A 19,630-nucleotide genomic window follows, 5' to 3' on the forward strand; every position below is an offset into this window, starting at 1 on the left:
GCGGTCTCGTGTATAACTGTGTCCGTAAAACATGGCTATACTACGCGGTCTCGTGTACAACTGTGTCCGTAAAACATAGCTATACTACGCGGCATAGTGTACAACTGTGTCCGTAAAACATAGCTATACTGCGCGGCCTCGTGTACAACTGTATTCATATAGAACATAGCTATATACTTAATGGTCTCATATACAACTGTCTCCATATATAACAGGGTTATACTACATACTAGTAGTCACGTGTACAACTATCCTCTATGCAATAGAGAGGATTACGTACTGAATGACCGTTTGCATTCGCCATTGTATTAGAATCAGTCAGACTGTGTCTCTGTTGTTGATCTGCAGGTGATGCTGAAAACAAGCATCTGGACTGGGTCTTCATCCACTGGGTACAGCTGAACTCATGAAGGGAGCTGGTAATTACGGAGTATTGTAAGCTTCAGCAGCCCCTTGACACTTCCATCTATGAAGACATATCTCTGTTGATTTAGCATGAGAAGTCCGAAAGTGTCTCATCTCCCATCTGACATCACAGGTCTTCTTTCTGGCAGGCGAGGACCCATGAATGTCCGGGGTAGAATAGTCCTCCAGCAACCCATGCTTGCCATCAAGGGCGCGACTATGCTTGTCGTAAGAGGCGACTAACGAGATCGGGTGGTCAGATTCGCTGACTTGGTTGACAAGTGTCATTGGTTCCAAATTGCGCAGATCGATGCTCATGTTGTTGATCACTGGCTTGTGTGGTCTAGACGCGATTACTTACAGATCGCCGCCATATAGCTGGAATATTGCTGAGTGTGGCGTAAAACTTATCTTACTCATTCTGATAGGTGAGTGTGATGATACCGTCACGCTACATTCAAGTGCACCTTTGGGAATGTGATCATAACATAGCTATACTACACTGACAACTTATCTCGGTGAACAACTGTGTGTTTTTTTAGGTTTGGGATAATTTACCCAGATACATAAATTTGGATGACTGAAACTCACCTGGAGCAGGGATGTTCTATATATAGTCTCCCTGCCAAGAGTCATAGTGTTGTTCTCCACAATGGTATGTGCTACTTGACAACGGTTCAAAAATCTGTATCGACACGTCGCACTCACGAAATAAAAGAAGTTGATATCCATAAGGTCTATTCAGTATTGTTTTTATTATAATGCAGTCAGCACATGGGGTGAATTTGCTATGAACTGTGCCGTCACTATAGAATCAGCGTACCGCACTCCAAGATTTATGTAGTTTTAGACTTATTAAAATTAGGTCAGCCGTAGCATGACCTCAATCAGCTAACAACCCCATACCACGTTAATGGTTTTGAAACGTAACGTAAGATAAGTTTTGTTTTCGGTTACTTACGACACGTAACGTACGTCCTATAATCATAGTTGCACATAAATCCTCTGGGTGTTTCAATTTCCCTGTATTATACCCGGATTATAAAGTTGTTTGGTTTCGTTAGTTGTAAGGGTCGATTTCCTCTCAGAAACATTAAAACGAAAGAAATGACTGCTCCCTTGCACGAAAATAATGGTAGATCCCTTGCGTCGTAGTTCGCGTGATCTCTATCCATTTATGCGGATTGTGGAGAAGCTATGTACTAATCGTAGTCCTTGTCATGCACTTTGTGAAAAGTATTTTGCAATAAATTAAAATATCCACACAATCCTGTCAAGATAAGGCATGACTCAAAAATACGAAAATAACAATTTAGCTCTGTGTCACTCATTTCGTCACGTGACAAAAGCTGCAGCCATGATGGTGGGTGTGCTTCTTGTTTCGGGTACCTTATCAGACATTTTATTACCAGGTTTATAAAATCCTTGTGTAAGATTTTGATAAACATGTATTTTTGTTGTCTTTTAAGGACGGAATCGATGACAGTCCTGACCTCCTGGCAGAGGATCATGGAAACAAGGTACGTGTGAATGCCGGCAAGGGAGGGTAGCAACGCCTACCAGCGGCCTAACAAGGAAATGGGATATGGAGCTCATTCGCTTGTTGATATGTACATATTGTGATCCGCGCGTTATAGGCAAATAATTAAAGATTGGGCCCTTCTTGCTCAGGTATATGAGTTATCAGTGACAGGTTGTGACTGGCTTATTGTTTGGAGCATGACATTCGAGTTGTCGGAATATCACTGAGGTGGGTGTTTTTTCTGAAGTGAAACACTGATTGACTGACAGTAATAAAGATAAAATGCAAAAAGTGGAGGTTTGAGAGCCATATTAGAAATCATCAATAGGATTTTTTGAAGTAGAGAAGGGCTTTTGCTGTCACTCTAAAATTAAATCATAATGCGAAATTATTATTTGCTCACGTTGAATGATAGACCGTACCACAGTAGTATATTGGGTCAGTATCAAAACTAAATAGTACAAATCCACATAGTCATTTTGTTTAATTCTGTTCATTGCATATGTTTGCAGTATGTGCCATTTGTGAGAGTAATGTTGTTATATTTATTCAAGTTTTTAAACTTAAAAAGCACAGTTAAAAATACTTTCACAGTTCATTAGATAGTTGTAAGTAAAGTTTCGAAAACTTGATTGTGCCTGTTCTTTTCCGTGTGGTCATGAAATTTTGGTAGTTTATGTAATGTTTTACATCTTCTGAATATATTATTCCAACAAAAATTCATCAGTCAGCTTAATGTTTGGAAATAGATAGTTTGCAATACACATATCAGTATTGTGATAAGTTGTAAACTAAGTGTTTGATTACACATACTGGCTACCAAACAGTCATCACCACATGCTGGCTGTATTTCTCATGTTCATTAAAGTAATGAAACAAAATTGTGTCCAGCCCTTCCACTGACACCATTCATGTATGTATATTACGGGTGGGAGGCGGGGTGGTGGGTGGTGGGGGTATGGAATCATGGCAGTTTCTCACAACTAACTGTAATAGTTATCACCATTCAGAATTTCTCATGCCATTTGTGAAATAATACAGATTAATATTATTTGCATGATTATTTCAGGTTTTTATTTTACAATAGATTGATAGATAATGAAACAATTAATAACTTGTGAACTTGCTATGGTTCTGGTAACAATGATCTCAAAATTATGTTGTGTTCGTAGAGATTCAATATGTCCATTTCATAAATTTACATTGAGTAAAGCTGAATTATTTAAACTTTTGAATTGTTTCATATTCACAACATAAAATTTGTGAGCTCTTCTACTTAGATCCAGGTTAGAACTGGTGTTCAACAACCAGTGCTTGTAGTAATCAATTTATTGGCAATGTGATCTAGCTGAAATTTACAAGCGGAACATTTCCAACATGATTCTACACACAAACCATGTGAACCATGACACATTTTATATTTAGGATTAAACTTTCTAAGTAAAGTACAGATTGTAGTAGAGAACCGTAACCTAAATTTGTGAATAACCTTGACTCATGGATTGTGGTAATTATCATGCTATCTAAATTAAGTTCTATATGAAGTCACAGTGCCAAGCCTCGCTGACAAAAATGTTCCTGATCACTGCAAGACATGTAGATACATTAAATCTAATTGTTCTGCACTGAGCTAAAAGCCCAATACCAATTTTTTACAAAATGTCAAGTAAATAAGATACCATTAGCACCAGCTTTCTTACATCTCATTGTCTGCTTTCCTAGCAGTAGTGTTCCGATTAATTGAAATAATTGTAGATTGGTCGCAGTGAACTAACAACCAAGTAATCGATCACATTTTGTCATAATCGAACACAAACTATTTTTTTCAGTCTTTAGAACGCATGATGATGGAACATATCTTATTTTTTATCAATATTTTATTTATTTCAGTGAGGCAGTTACATAGTTACATCTTCAATTTTGTGAGAATTTGGATGTACAAGAGACTTGTAACAATAATAGCATCTTGTATTACCATAAGCATATAAGCAGTATTCATTTCAGAGAGGCAGTTGCGCAATTGCAATTTACCATTGTGTGAGAGTATGGGTGTACAAGGATGCTGTAGCAATACTGGCATAGTATATTTCTGTAGCATACTTTCAGCCGGCAGTTATGTAGTTACCTCCGTAACTGTTTGAGAGCATGGATGTACATGGATATTGTCACGATAGTGGCATAGTATAATTCTGTTTCATAAAGGCAGTGTTCTTGTATACATATTCAGATAAAGTACATTCAAAACATGAAAAGCAGTTCTTAACACACCCAGAATGAAAAGGTACATTCAGGCTACATGATGTTTAGGTTGTAATGTGGTGTAATATTGGCATAACCAACTTGACATTAGCATTACAGGTGCACTGGGTAATAAGTTGCGTCAGATGATATCACCTCATACATATCAATGATACATGCAGTGGGGGATATATACTGCACCTCTAAAAACAAATAACTAGGCTGCCAATTTAGGTATTAGTTTCATGGGCCATTTTCACTGGAAATTTGTCATGATGTTATTTTTCTTGGCTATGTATCTTTCGATTGATAAAAAGTTTTTTAACTCACATTAAAAACTGTCAAGAATAGGCTTTCTCTCATTTATACTGGCTAGGGATAGGAACCGTTTTAGAGCAAGAATGATATTGTTAACAAAAGTGTGGCCGGTGTTAATCCCTAATAATATTAAAAAATCAGTGAATAAAATGTTAATATTAACAGTATTATCAAATATAGAGACTTAAGTCATTTTTACAGAATGTACAGTGGTCATTGTCTATTATCTTCATCTTTAACAGTTCTTTTCTTGTATAGATAACTTTGTGAATAAATCTCTACTGAAAATCTTTTGTACACTTTCTACAGTTTAGAAAGATAGTATCCCAGGATATTGTGATATTTGTTCAAACTTCCCATTTCCTGCTAACTTCAGGTAATTTATCTGTTCAAATCAACTTATCATAAAAAAATTCTACAACCTTTGGAGGGTGTAACCAACGTTAAAATCGCTTCATTTATACCAAGATTTTGAATTCTGACTTTATGATTGCTTATTGTAGTTCCCTGAGTCAGTGGAATATTGTTCAATAGTCTATTATAATCTACTTTTCAACTTCTTAATACAATACTTTTTAACACAATTATTCTGGGCTACTTCTTGCCCCTTTGTAAAGATTTTGATTTGCTGTCTACAGCGCCAGTGTGGGCTGTTTGCCCCTGTCTTTGTTTCTGTCCATTGGCTCAGAGTTGTACCCAAGACCACTAATACTAGTACCATCTTACGGCCATGTTCATTTTCATATGCAATATACAATAATACAATCAGTTTTTCTCTATTTTCCTGTCTGTGTGAAGAATAAAATTATTTACCATGATGATGAGAAAAGTTACATGGTCTCTCATACAGGCTGTACACATGATTAGGTCAGTGGACTGCATACAGTAAAAGTATTAACCAGAACCAGATTCTTGAACTGCTTCATGGTGATTGGGAAACCTGTGTTCAAAGAACTGTCAGTTTTCACAGTTATCCATTGCAATAATGCCCTTTGCGATACTGTGGTCTCAGTTCAACTACAATGCGATCCCACAACAAAAACAAATATTTGTCCTTATCTTGACTCGTGTTTGTTTGCTTCCTCATTCCTCTCTTCTGAACAGTTAAGTGGAAACTTGGTCTAAATAAACTTATCCTCAGTTCTTTTCGTTACACTCCACTCCCATTATCCTCAGTTCTTTTCATTACACTCTACTGGAGAAACTTGAATCACTTCAATTTCGTTAAAGTGAACATACAATCACTCACCCTGAGTCACCTCCCTTCTTCCGGCCAAAAGCACCCACAGAACCTGTGCATGTCTTGTCCTCACTCTCTTCTCACACTTCACACTTCTTCAATTGTCACATGAACATAAATAGCATACCGCAGTGAATGCCTTAAAATGCAGGCTGTCATCCACGGACCCCCAAGATGTGACACGGTATGACCGTAATTAATATGTGGGTTGGAAGAATTTTATATGGTAAATGGTGTTTTTGGAACATCAAGATGTGAAGTAAATATTAAGATGTCTAAGATCAGCAGTTTCATAGCTAGGCCTTCAAGGGAAGTAACTGTGCTGAATGTTTCTATGCACTGTCGAATACTGAAACAGCAGACTGGAATCCACAAGATTTTTATATGGCAGGCTTGTATGGCAACTATTCTTATGGCATCTAATTTGAACATGCTAAAATGTCATGGCAAGCCATAGTCAGACATGGCAAGTCATATGCATTAAAAACAATTTGGTTGGATTGGCATGTTAATATCTGTTTCAGAGTCGATCTGATACTGTGGACTTAACAGACACCTCACTTGTTGTGGATATTTCGGATGCTCTGAGTGAGAGAGATAAGGTCAAGTTCACTGTTCACACAAAGGTTGGTTATGAACTATTAAAAATGTGAGGGTTTTATGTTGATAGATAATCAATTTTCGGATGTTAGGAAAAGCTTATTTGACAGTATGTTACCTAAGTGTGATCTTTTATAATACAGCCATCCTGTTAATGTTTTGATTTTTCATGTGCATTTACAAACTGACCTGGCTTTTTATTGCCCAAATTAAAATGGCAGGTTAGCTAGATATGAAGTATTGTATTAGTTTTGACCAAGAAGAAAATGGGTAACAGGCTGCTTTTGCACGTTGAGGCTTTTCTCCATTTAGGAGGAGATGTTGAGATTCAAAGAGATTTGTTGAAAGGTACAGTCAAATCTGAATCCCAGTGAGCCTAACATGCTTACAAGGAAACTGGTATTGCTGTGTGCAAGCTGATGTTTTGATAACGTCTTTGGACATTTCGATCTAGCCAAGAAAAATGAAAACTGAATGTGATTTGTTTCACTTGCAGACAACTTTGCAACAATTCAGAAACCCTGAGTTTTCAGTTGTTCGTCAGCATGAAGAATTTATTTGGCTTCATGACAGATATGGCGAGAATGAAGAATATGCAGGCATCATCGTAAGTTTATGGTTTTAGAACTTTTGATTTGTAAACAATTATAAATCTCTCTTTAGAAAGTGGTACAGTCGAACCCTGTTTACTCGGACCCCACATATCCGGAAACCCACTATCTGTCGTGATGCAAGTTAAAAATAGCCTGCCGTATGATCTAAATCATGAGATCCCGTCCGGAAGTTTAATTTCTGCAGACAGCATATGTTCGACATAATGTCATATGTTTTGGGGCGTTTAAAAGTAAAGAAAAAGAATATGCATTTGGCAAAATGGAGACTTTTTGTCCTCGATTTCATCTAACTTACCACCTGAAGCTCCACGCACTATGTGATTACGTACGAGACAACCTGACAAATGGTAACCTGCGTTCCACCTTCCATGTATTATCAGTACACTTATATGTTATGATGATTCGCTGTTATTACTGCTGACTGTAATATTACTTATTTATATACGTACATGAAATTTTTTTGCTTTCATTAAATTTTCACGATTTGCTTGTTTGATCCAGTTATCCAGACGATTTTCAAGTGAAACCAAAACATCCGGATAAACGGGGTTCGACTGTATTCAGTTAACTTCTTATTCTTAATTAGTAAACAAATTTGACAAGTGCAGTCTTGATATGTTGTTTGTTGTAACCACTGCTGTAAAGTTTCTGTAAGTACGTTTGTAAGTTAGATGTTAGATAATGGAGTGCCATGATGTTTGATGTAGATCCCGCCAGCGCCACCCAAGCCTGACTTTGATGCTTCACGAGAGAAGCTGCAGAGGTTGGGAGAAGGGGAGGGGACGATGACAAGGGAGGAGTTCACCAAAATGAAACAAGAACTAGAAGCGTAAGTTAACTTACTTGATGTCTTAATGATGTACTACTATCTGAATCCTAGGATTGTAGAGGCAGGTATGTCATGGCCTTAACAATGGAGATTCTTGTATGAGGATATTGAAAAGCGAATGTTTGTGGAAGGCACCTCCACTGGTCACAATGCTGTCTGATATGGCAGGAATTTATGGACTGCCACCCAGTTATGTGTTATCCCCCTCAACAAGTGCTATTCCCTTCTTTATAAGACAGGCCTTTTGCCACTACTGTTACTGGGAAATCTCACAAACACTCGGAACAAAATGTAGATGTGTAACATGAATTTTCAGTTTCCTGCGTAATATGCATATTGTAGTAATCTCTCACGAAGGTATCTGCTGTTTTCAGTGATCAAGAATCCATAAGACAAAAGATATTATGAACAAAAACATTGTCATGTGTATCATCTTGTGTGATGTGAAGGCAGGGAGGGGTCAAGGACAGATACTTGTGATTGGAAATCATGGATCACCATGGATGAAGAAGGGCCACTGTGTTCATGTTATATAATCAATATGAATAGGCAGAGCTGGATACAGCTTTTTGAGAAATGGGGGTTGCACACTCCATTTTCACCTGTTTTTAATGGTCATTTAATAAACTTGCAGGACTAAAGGCAGGTGTGCACCCCTATAACTCCACTTTCGATCTGCCTGTGATGAGGAAATTGTGATATGTTGTTTTAGAACAAGTATGCTAATATCGTGAATGTCCAAGTTTGTGGGTCATAGTTTGTGATAATAATCACTTGAATGTCTGATACAGGCTTGATTATTTTCCTTCTGAATATATATATATATATATGGCTGGAATATTGTTGAATCTAGTGTTAAACTGCAAATACACAAGCATTTAAAATGTTGCTAGGAATTAATTCAAATCTATGATCAACTTTTAAATTAGTGAATGAGACTGTAAGTGTTGGCGTTGTAGTTGTTGACAAAACCATGTATTACAGAGAGTACCTTGCTACCTTTAAGAAGACAGTGGCCATGCATGAAGTGTTCCTGCAGAGACTGGCTGCCCACCCGGCCCTCCGGAATGATGTCAACTTTGAGGTTTTCCTTGAGTTTGATGGAGATGTATGTGTAATTCTTTACGTAAAATCTTCTTATTCATGTGTCTAGCATACACTGAGCACACATAAACAACGTTAGTTGCACAAAGACATCATAAGAAAATTCTGCCAGTGTTTCATACCAGTTTCAAGTATTTTCTTCAGCAAGTCATGCAGGCAAAGTTTTGTTGATGAATGATCTAGTAGTACCCATCGAAAGTTTAGACTCACTTAAAGCACTCACTATATGTTACATATATACATACTCTTGAATCAAAGGTGAATTTCTCCACAAATGTGGGGCGACCGATTGCAAAACTTGTGCAGTTGAGGATCAAGCTTCAAACTGCTGAAAAAGCATTTGCAAATATGCATGTGAACAGCTGCGTGTTGGTGTAAAGTTTTGTTAAGAATTTGCCGATTTTTGCCGAGTTTAATCATTTATTGAACTCAAGACAATCTGTTCAAAGTTGCAAATTTGTTTTACAATAAATCAGTTGATGTATAAACCATACCATGGAACAGTATGGAATATTTTGCAAAATCTAGTTTAGTTGACTGAAGTAAGTGGCTACATTTACAATAGTGATATATATAGGAAGGTGTACCATGGAGATTATGGACGATGTAGAGGAGTGTGTATCCCTGTATGTCACGCTGCTACATGTTGGGGTGTATTTCCAGCTCAGTGTGCGGGGAAAGAACAAGAGAGAGAAAATAGGAGGATTTTTCAAAACTATATCAAAGTCTGCCGACGAGGTGCTGCTGTCATCCCAAAAGGTACGGTTATTGTTGAACATAGTTACTGTTGAACAGACTCACTGGTTCTGAAGACAGGTCATGCTTAGTGACAAGAGTGGGGCTGGGGGTTGGGTGGGGGTTTGGTGGGGTCTCACTTTATCAGCCACTGGTTTATCTGGTCTGTCATGCTATGAAATACTGCTATGTTGAACAACCAACAAATGATTGTAAGAACTCCATAGATACACACTGTCACATGTACTTTCTACTTGCATGTACGAAACTATAAATCACTCTCGAACAAGGAAATATATATAGAAATCCCCATTTGTTGCAGGATGTAGATGACTTTTTTGAAGCAGAAAAAGTATTTTTGGTGGACTACCATGTTAAGATCAAAGACAGCACTGGCAAGTCCGACAGAATGACAAGAACACATAAAAGTAAGTAGAGACAGGAGGCTCTTCACAGTCTGGCGGTGGTTCAATGAATATGCAGTGCAGTATATAGTGATTTTAGCGCTAAGTTGACTGTAACTCCCATACCTTAATATAGATTTAAGGTAGTCATTGTGTTATGGCTGTAGAAGGTGAAACATTTTGTGGCCTTGATTAGGATTCCATAACCCAAGTGTTGATGCCATTTCTCCAGCTATGAAAGAACAGGTAAGCTGTAAGCTGATTGCCAGGGTTATATAAATGAATGTTTTGGTTGATTTATGTACACCATTTCATAGGCGTATATCATTTAGTCATTGTTTGGTGTTGCTTATTTCAGATGTTGCTGACACGTATATTCAAATATCATCTGGATTAGTGCAGCTAGCGACTATTGAAAATACTGAACTTAATAAGTGAGTCATCTAAATCTACTTTCATTTTTTGTGATGTTCTGTAGTTACCAACTCCTGAAGTTATAAAATGTCATTCAGCTGGTACTCTGTCTCTCTTGTCTCTCTTTTGTGTAAGTAGCACCTAAGATCGAGCCCATCTGTACATAGTCTTTATTGGGGACACTTGACCTCACTTGACAGTTGTATTATGAGATATATAATTTGCCTTTTCAGAATTTTCACAAAAGTAGCTGAAGCCTTGGAAAAAGCAAGGGTGAGTAGGAGCATAATAAATCTCCATCATATTGGGCTGCTGTGTTTTTTGGCATAATTGAGTCTTGACCACAGTCTGGTGATTGACATTGCACATCTATCTGTACCATTAAAATATTAGACATGCATGAACAAAGTTATTGAGTTTGTGTCATTTATTCAACTGGTCATCTTGCTTCTGTCATGGATTGCTAAAGTCCGAAAGTTTTCCTTAACCTGACTCATGGGTGGTATGCTTCCTGTAAGCATAATAAGCATGAGTCGGGATAAGGAAAATAAGTAGTTTTCTGAATAAAATTGATATTTTATACTTATCCTGACTCATGGCGTCAAGCCCTCTCAACCGCCCCTCTCAGGCACGCTGAATTCCCAGTAATTCTCGTGTCGGACTTATGAAATTCAGAGAGAGTGGCAAGCATGGCAGGTCATGTGACCGTAATGGCAGGAAAGAGAGGCTTCCGGTGGGTGAGTGTATAGTATGTCCTCATCAATTACAAGGGAATTTCAAGGGATTTCATGTGTTCCACTTTCTTTGCATAGAGGAAGGACATAAGCATAATAAACATGATTTAGGATAAGTATAAAATATCCATTTTGTTCAGAACATTACATTCTTCACAGGGTAGACTATTAAACCATTGACTTAAATAAAATAATGCAATAATGCACATAAAACACAAGAGAGTCCAAATCACAATAATGCGTGGCAACAGCACAATTCACAGTTCAACATGGTACATGTCTATACATGTCTCTTGCAGAAACTAGAGGGTCGAGTGGCATCGGATGAAGATCTGAAGTTGAGTGATACCCTGCGATATTACATGAGAGATTCCTCCGCAGCCAAAGACCTCTTGTACCGCCGCACACGCTCCCTTGCAGACTATGAAGCCGCCAACAAAGCTCTCGAGAAGGCCAGAACCAAGAACAAAGAAGTTCAACAGGTGTGTTTTCACTGTACATTGTCTGCTGGTCACATAGGACTGTCAGTGTACATTGTCTGCTGGTATATAGGACTCTTTTATTGTACATTGTCTGCAGGTCATTTAGGACTATCAGTGTACATTGTCTGTTGGTCTATAGGACTCTCAGTGTACATTGTCTGCTGGTCTATAGGACTCTCAGTGTACATTGTCTGCTGGTCTATAGGACTCTCAGTGTACATTGTCTGTTGGTGTATAGGACACTCAGTGTACATTGTCTGCTGGTCTATAGGACTGTCAGTGTACATTGTCTGTTGGTCTATAGGACTCTCAGTGTACATTGTCTGTTGGTGTATAGGACACTCAGTGTACATTGTCTGTTGGTCTATAGGACTCTCAGTGTACATTGTCTGTTGGTCTATAGGACTCTCTTACTGTACATGTCTGCTGGTCTATAGGACTCTCAGTGTACATTGTCTGTTGGTGTATAGGACACTCAGTGTACATTGTCTGTTGGTGTATAGGACACTCAGTGTACATTGTCTGTTGGTGTATAGGACACTCAGTGTACATTGTCTGCTGGTCTATAGGACTGTCAGTGTACATTGTCTGTTGGTCTATAGGACTCTCAGTGTACATTGTCTGTTGGTCTATAGGACTGTCAGTGTACATTGTCTGTTGGTCTATAGGACTCTCAGTGTACATTGTCTGTTGGTGTATAGGACACTCAGTGTACATTGTCTGTTGGTCTATAGGACTCTCAGTGTACATTGTCTGTTGGTCTATAGGACTCTCTTACTGTACATGTCTGCTGGTCTATAGGACTCTCAGTGTACATTGTCTGTTGGTGTATAGGACACTCAGTGTACATTGTCTGTTGGTCTATAGGACTCTCAGTGTATATATTTTTCCTTATCCTGACTCATGCTTAATTGCTTATCTCCTCTTCCTGGCGAAGATAGTGGAACTCCTGAAATCCCTTGAAGTTCCCTTCTAAAAGAAGCAGACATAAAAATACCCTCACACATGAGTAGCCTCCCGTCCCGTGCACATGGTCAGCTGATAGGCCATGATTATCACTCTCTCCCTATCGCCCGACATGGGCGGCTGGAGGCACCTTGGGTCCCGTATGCAGCAATAAGTTTTTCATTCTTTGGGTCCTTTAACTAAATCTGTGTTGTATGCAGTATTTGGCTTTTGTATATGCATCATTATTATCATCTGCCCCATTCCAAAGGTCTGAAAGCCTCTACATTATCAATGTACTTGGCAGCTCTCAGCTCATCCGTCACCATGGAAATGGGTACCAAGCTGACTAAAGTACCCGAGTTACTCGCCTTTACTTCGCTCCTTCAAGTTGGAAAATCAACAGCGCAGATTTAGAGCTCCAGTGTGGGATCTAAACGTTGCACTCCAACATCTCACAAGTGATGTGTATGAGCCACTCAACCGGACTTTAATTGAACTGCTGACTCAGAAGACATTGTTTTTACTTGCCTTGGCTACAGGTGCACAAATGCCAGAAATTCATGCTCTACACTTCATGAACGAGGTTTGATGCAAGTCACCAAGAGACAGCTCATCTGGGTCTACAATGGGATTTTATTGCAAAGAATCAACTCCCGGGTCAACTGGACAGACAGTTCCGAATAACGGTCTTGTCTTCAATCCTGGGACCTCATGATACACACGACTTCTCATTATGTCCAGTCAGACCATTGAAGATGTACATTGCACTTTTTAAGCGCCTATATCACCTACGGAAGTATCCTGCAACACTATCTCAGTGTGGATCAGAGCTGTTATACCAAGAGTGTATAAAGCAGCAGGATTTGAACCTCCATGAGCCTCCAACTCGCATGAAGTCCGAGCCTTATCCTCTACACTAGCGCTACATGGAAAGTGCTCAATAGCAACTATAATGGAGGGCTGCTTTTGGAAGTCAAACACAGTGTTAGCCAACCATTACCTACGAGACATAGCCACGGAGGACGTCACTGGTATTCATCAGTTTCGGCCTCTCGTAGTTGGTCAGCAACTAACAGTTCCCTAAAGGCGCTGCGTTCACTCACCCGATTTATCACGTGACTTGAGGAAGCCAGATGCTCTGCGGAGTATAATGGTGGAAAGTCCATGCGCACGTCTTGTACAGACTAGCATGAGTGATTATGACCCTTTACTTGTAATGAAGATACTTGTACATGAAGAAGGGTCGCACCTAGTCTCGAATGCTATATCTTGACATTTAGTTCCATCAGAAACTAGCAGGATGCTAGTTACTTTTGACCCAGTATCCAGCGTGATCTGACCCACCGCTGTTTCCGTCAGATTCTGTAAACAATTAAACATGAGTCAGGATAAGGAAAATATGTAATTTTCTGAATAAAATTGATATTTTATACTTATCTTGACTCATGGCAAAAGCCCTCCCAGCTGCCCCTCACAGACATGCTGTATTCCTATATTCTCATGTCAGGCGATTATTAAGGAGAGAGTGATAATCATGGCCGATCAGCTGACCATGTGTGCGGGAGGGGAGGTTATTTGTGGGTGAGTGTACTTTTATGGCCGCTGCTTTTAGAAGGGATCCTCAAGGGATTTCAGGAGTTCCACTACCTTCGCCAGGAAGAGGAGATAAGCAATTAAGCACGAGTCAGGATAAATATAAAATATCAATTTTTTTTCAGAAAATTACATTTTCTGTTTGTCTCTAAGTGTGTATTGAGTGTAGGTCAGACAGGATGTGTTCAAGTTCTTGTTTCTATGTTTGCTTGTCTCATTTTGCTTCTCTGTTTCATATTCAGGCAGAGAAAACACAGGAGACATGTTGCAAGAAGTTTGAAAAAATATCTGAGATGGCTAAGAAAGGTAGGTGTCTCTTCCAGTTCTTCAGAGTGAGTGAGTAAGTTTAGTGTTACTACGCATTCAGCAATATTCCCGCTATATGGCGGCAGTCTGTACATATTCAAGCCTGGACCAGACAGTCCAGTGATCAACAGCATGGGCATCGACCTGGGAACCGATGACATATGCCAACTAAGTAAAAAATCCTGACCACCAGATCCCAGTAGTCGCCATTTGTGGCAAGCATGAGTTGCTGGAGACCTTTTCTTTGCCAGATCTTCATGGCCCAGTACATGTCAGAATGAAATCTTTTAATGTGTATCAGAATGAAGTGTTCCAAAATCTGTTGGCATCATTCCAGTTCTTGGAGTGTTTTGTTCTGCCAAATCATGACCCTACTGTTGTTTATTGCAGAATTAACAGAGTTTAAGACACGGAGAATAGCATACTTTAGGAAAAACTTGGTGGACCTAGCAGAGTTGGAGATCAAACATGCGAAGGTGAGAGCAGTTGGGGCAACTGGAAGTGTCGACCATGAGAATTGTTAGGAAACTTGGTGCACTGAAAGTGAAGATGATGTAACTGAGAAGTCATGGGACACTGTCAATTCTAGAGACAATCAGTTACCTTTACAGTTTACAGTTGTTTCTGACTTTTTTGTGTCACAGTTGATATATAATTTGCAGAAAACCCAGTGAAGTCTTGGCTCAGAATGAAATCCAATAGTGATAGAGTGACCTCATCATAAAGGTCTACCAAGTATAAAACAAATTTGAGCACCATAGTTTCATTTTGTAGGTTGTCAGTAAGGCCAGTGGTTGAGTGTTAGCTTCTCACATTGACAACCAGTGATTGATTCCTATATAATAGTTCAGGCTCATGTTTTACTTGATGTTACCTACTGACCACCTGTATACTTGGCTTTTGCTGGTGGATATACCATAATAAATGACTCACAAGCAAATGCAAGCATCAGTGAACATGGGATGTAGGTTGATATCGCCAGTTGAAAAGCTTTGAGTCTTTCTACCTCAGACATAATCTAACACCTTTGCAAACCCCTTGGATTCTAGGTACAAAAGTTACATAAGTTACATGCTAGGTTATGATAACTGCTCATTCGTTTGTTTTATCATGATATCTTCTACTGATTTCTATACTGCACAAACCACCAGTCATTTCTATATTCACATGTTTTTTCCAGGCTCAAGTCCAGCTACTGAAGAACTGTATCACAGCACTGAAAGAAGAAGTTCAGTGTTGACGACCCTCTGTCATGGAGTCCACCCCCTCATAGCTCTGGGATACCCTGGAGGAAGTGCTCATCTTGTGAACTCAATGATGAAGTCAGCAGCACTGCATGTTGCTGACTGGTTCCTGTATATATTGTACATAACCATCGGTCTGTATAGTAACAGCAAGTGATGCTTCTGTCAATGATCGATCATCTCTACTGTATGTGACAAAATAGCCTTACAACAAGGAAGTCCTCCCACTTGTAATGCCATCAAACTGCAGGTTCTATTGGACAGATGTTAGCAGAGTTACATCAAGCCAAAATATTCACCTGGCTGGATTATTATGAAGAGTCTTGAGTGGAGGATTAATATGAAACTATTATACTTGTATGAATTAAGTAAATATTACACTTTATTCCATTTAATACACTTAGTGTTATGCACAGTGGACACACAGTGACCATGCCCGTGCTTGATACGGTAAGTGTGATGCTTAATTCGCATTCCTGCAGTAAATATAATCTGTGTTGTCTGCTGAGACATAAGTCCCTTGCATGCATCTGGAGCTGTGGTCTCCCTGGCCGTGGATGTTTCTCTGTCAACTCATCAGATGTGAACCAGACCACCCACAGGGACACCATGATAAGAAAGCATAGTCAATGAGTTATTAGAAATGTACGAAATGTACCTCTCTCTTGATTGATTTTGTTATGAAATAGGTAACTGACAGCAGAAGGTCATTGTGTATATATATAAACTTACTTACAGCAAGTGGTTTGAATGTTTCTAGTTACATTTGTGGAAAGCTGCCATCAGCTCATGTTCCTTTGTATTGTGTATATTATGAAATGTTTGATTATGGATACCACAATTGTACAGCTGTCATTCCTTGACACTGGTAGTGATTTTTAATGACAGTTGTTCATCGTATTTTGTACGTTCTTGTTATAAAATATCTTGTGTATGAATGGAAAGAATGTATTTCCATAAAAATGATCAATTTCTGCAACGTTCTGTTTGATGTGAACCGAGGGAATCCGGCCAGCTTCGTCAATGCTTGGTAGGCATGCACCAAGAACTAGTTAGAAAGAGGGTTGATCATTATGAGAACCTGAAGTTACTTTGTCTTGTTACCATCTCACACACATGTCATCTTAAACGAGATAGATTATGCATATGAGAACTATCTGGGCATTGGTTTGAATCATTGATTCATCCTGATCATACTCACTATACCACACGTGGGTTATGAAACCTTCAGTTACAGGCTAACACCTCTTTACATGTTATCAGCTTACTGCCAGAAGATGTAGGAGACCAGCTGGTAGACCTGAGCATGTTGACCGGTTTTAACTTGGGTTGACTACAGAAGTACCCTCCCTTTATGTATGATCCTGATAAGTGATATTAATTTGATGTTATTTTGTGATGAAACTCATGTTTATAATGTGTGTATTTTGCTATGCAGCCGTGGCAAGGCTAGTCATGGACACTGTAGCCAAGGCACCTATACTTACACATGACACCCTGCTAGTGCTGCTGAACATCAGTCATGCATACAATCAGTTGAACCATACAGATGGGTGACATCAAGGTATCACCAGTGCAGGCTTTTCCTTATCAGTATCAGGGTGTTCAACTTCAGTCCACAACAAATATTCAGCTGAGAGTATTGCTTCATATGCCATTCTTGTGCCCATCCCTGGTTGTAGGCACAAGATGACTTTCATGCTGTTCTTTAGTTACTGAATGATTTATGTAATTTGGTTTGGGTCTATTTTCCACAGCAGTATTTGTAGATGTCTCTTGTATGCAAGATGTTGCCAGCTCCAAGAATGGATTATTCATGAATGTTTTGCAAGTGAGATCATTGACTATTATATGCATATATGTGTGTGAGCATTGTTCCCCAGACATGTTCATGTTTCAACATACTGCAGCAGGTAGATTCATGTTCCCCTCTAATCATTGAGCTCAAGATAAACCTGAAACTGTCTCTGAGTTGTTCATTATTTTTGGTAACAGATTACGTGTGTTATATTGTTTTTGAATTACTGCAAGATGAATTGATCTGTGTGAGGGGCCAGTTGAGTCGTGGCCATTGTAATGAGTGACATCCAGTATGGTATTTTACAGTATCCGCAATTTTACAGGTACTTGCACTCATGGGGAAATGAAATCATTAAGTTATTGCTACATTTAACAATGCTCCAAGATGTATTCATATGGACTCAGCATAACACTTTGGAGGCTGACAGACAAGGAGGTGGTTTTGTCACCCAGCCTGTAAAGTCTAGGATGTAAAGAAGCTGATGCTTCATTGCACTTCTTAGAGAAACTATCTTGCTGGTGCCAGGCTGATGGAGTTGGTCAGGACAAAACGTGATGGACCCAACTGACACACATCATTCAGCAGTAATACTGAACTTTGTATGTTGTCAGTGGAGGTTGTAACTGGGTTTAGAATCGGTTCCCAGGTAACCTGTTTTGGTATCATGAAGCAACCAAACGGTCCCAGTAATATACCTTGTTGACAAAGTTTGACGTTATCGTACACCAGTGACGAGAATAGTTGCTCAAAATATCAGTCCATGGATTGTCTGATCAAAATTCAGTTATTTTTATGGGTCTATCATCTAACTGGAATATTGCTGAGTGTGGCATGAAATCATGAACAAATATTGTGGGAAGGGAGAGAAAATACTGTTTTATATGTATGTGACCATCAGCTGTGATTGACTCCAAGATTATATTTATATGTGGGATCATGTTCAACTAGAATACATGCAGACTGTCTGAGCTGTTCGGAGCAGACACCGTAGCGCCAACTATATCTGCTTTCTATCTCGTCATGTCAAGACACTTCTATAACTTGACTGTGTTGTGACATTTCAGACTTAGGGAACAAATGAATTCAAGTCAGGAATGTGAGGTACTCTTTACATGACAAATCATGTCATTATTGTAACATAAAGTATTTATATACTGAAGGCAATAAATGATGGTCAGGAGGTGTACAATGTGTTATGTGATGCTACAGCCAAGATGGTGACTGGTCAAAGCAACCTGATGAAGCTAATCAATGCCTTTCTTTCAGCTCTTAATGACAGACTGCACAAACATTCATTATCACTAGACACACTTTATAATCAACCATCAAAAATCTTTAGTCTCATTATCCCCCCGGCATGTAATGCAGGGGGATATGGTCGACGCCTTGTCCGTCTGTCCATCCGTAATCATTTTGTTTCCGGAGCATAACTTAATATCAGTATTTTCAGACCAAACTTGATAGATATTGTAATCTCAGCCTATGGTTGTGCCTTCTGCTATTTACAGATTTTTGGCATTTATATTTTTTTGTTTTTCCATGGAACATTTTGGTGTTAGTCTTATGGTGGGGTGGGCTTCGTTTCAGGAGCAGAACTAAAAAACCATTCAATATTTTTCTGCAAAACTTGGTAGATATACCAATCAGAAACTGCAATGGTGCCCTTTGCTATGTACAGGATCTTGTGATTTATTATTTTCTTCCCATGGAAACGTTTTGGACCTAGTCTGAAAAGTGAGGGGTGTGTTTCATTTCCAGAGCATAACTCAAAAACTTCTTAATATCTGTTTGTAAAACTTTCTAGATATGTGTGGCAGACACCAAAGTGGTGCCTTTTGTTTTTAAAGGTTTTTGTGATATATTATTTTCTTGGTTTCCATGGAAACGTTTCGGACTTCGTCTCAAAATGGAGGGATGGGCTTCGTTCCCAGAGCACAACTCGAAAACCATTTCATATCTTTCAACAGATCTTGGCAGATATATGAGACAGATCTTGAAATTTTGACTTTGCTGGCTACAGATATATGGCATTTATAATTTGCATGAATTCCATGGAAACAATTCAAACTTAATCTAAAAAAAAACAATGAGCAACTGTG

The 19,630-nt window shown here is 39.0% G+C and overlaps 1 protein-coding gene across 1 annotated transcript; it reads left to right on the forward strand.

Moving 5' to 3' along the window:
- Nucleotides 1-1,690: 1,690 nt before the first annotated feature.
- Nucleotides 1,691-18,717, forward strand: LOC137293684 (sorting nexin-6-like). The gene is made up of 14 exons (XM_067824383.1): nt 1,691-1,768; nt 1,875-1,925; nt 6,248-6,349; nt 6,820-6,930; nt 7,645-7,766; nt 8,751-8,874; nt 9,534-9,629; nt 9,928-10,033; nt 10,368-10,443; nt 10,657-10,696; nt 11,457-11,639; nt 14,423-14,486; nt 14,877-14,962; nt 15,667-18,717. Exons 1-14 carry the CDS (start codon nt 1,691-1,693, stop codon nt 15,724-15,726), a joined length of 1,299 nt encoding a protein of 432 aa, XP_067680484.1. The 3' UTR covers nt 15,727-18,717.
- The last annotated feature ends 913 nt before the right edge of the window (nt 18,718-19,630 follow it).

This window comes from Haliotis asinina, chromosome 8, assembly GCF_037392515.1.
Source record: "Haliotis asinina isolate JCU_RB_2024 chromosome 8, JCU_Hal_asi_v2, whole genome shotgun sequence".
Lineage (NCBI taxonomy): Eukaryota > Metazoa > Mollusca > Gastropoda > Lepetellida > Haliotidae > Haliotis > Haliotis asinina.

Coding starts and splice junctions, on each gene's coding strand:
- LOC137293684 (XM_067824383.1), top strand. CDS start 1,691: ATGACTCAAAAATACGAAAATAACAATTTAGCTCTGTGTCACTCATTT. Junction 6,931..7,644: donor AAGAATATGCAGGCATCATC/GTAAGTTTATGG, acceptor TGTTTGATGTAG/ATCCCGCCAGCGCCACCCAA. Junction 14,487..14,876: donor ATCTGAGATGGCTAAGAAAG/GTAGGTGTCTCT, acceptor TGTTTATTGCAG/AATTAACAGAGTTTAAGACA.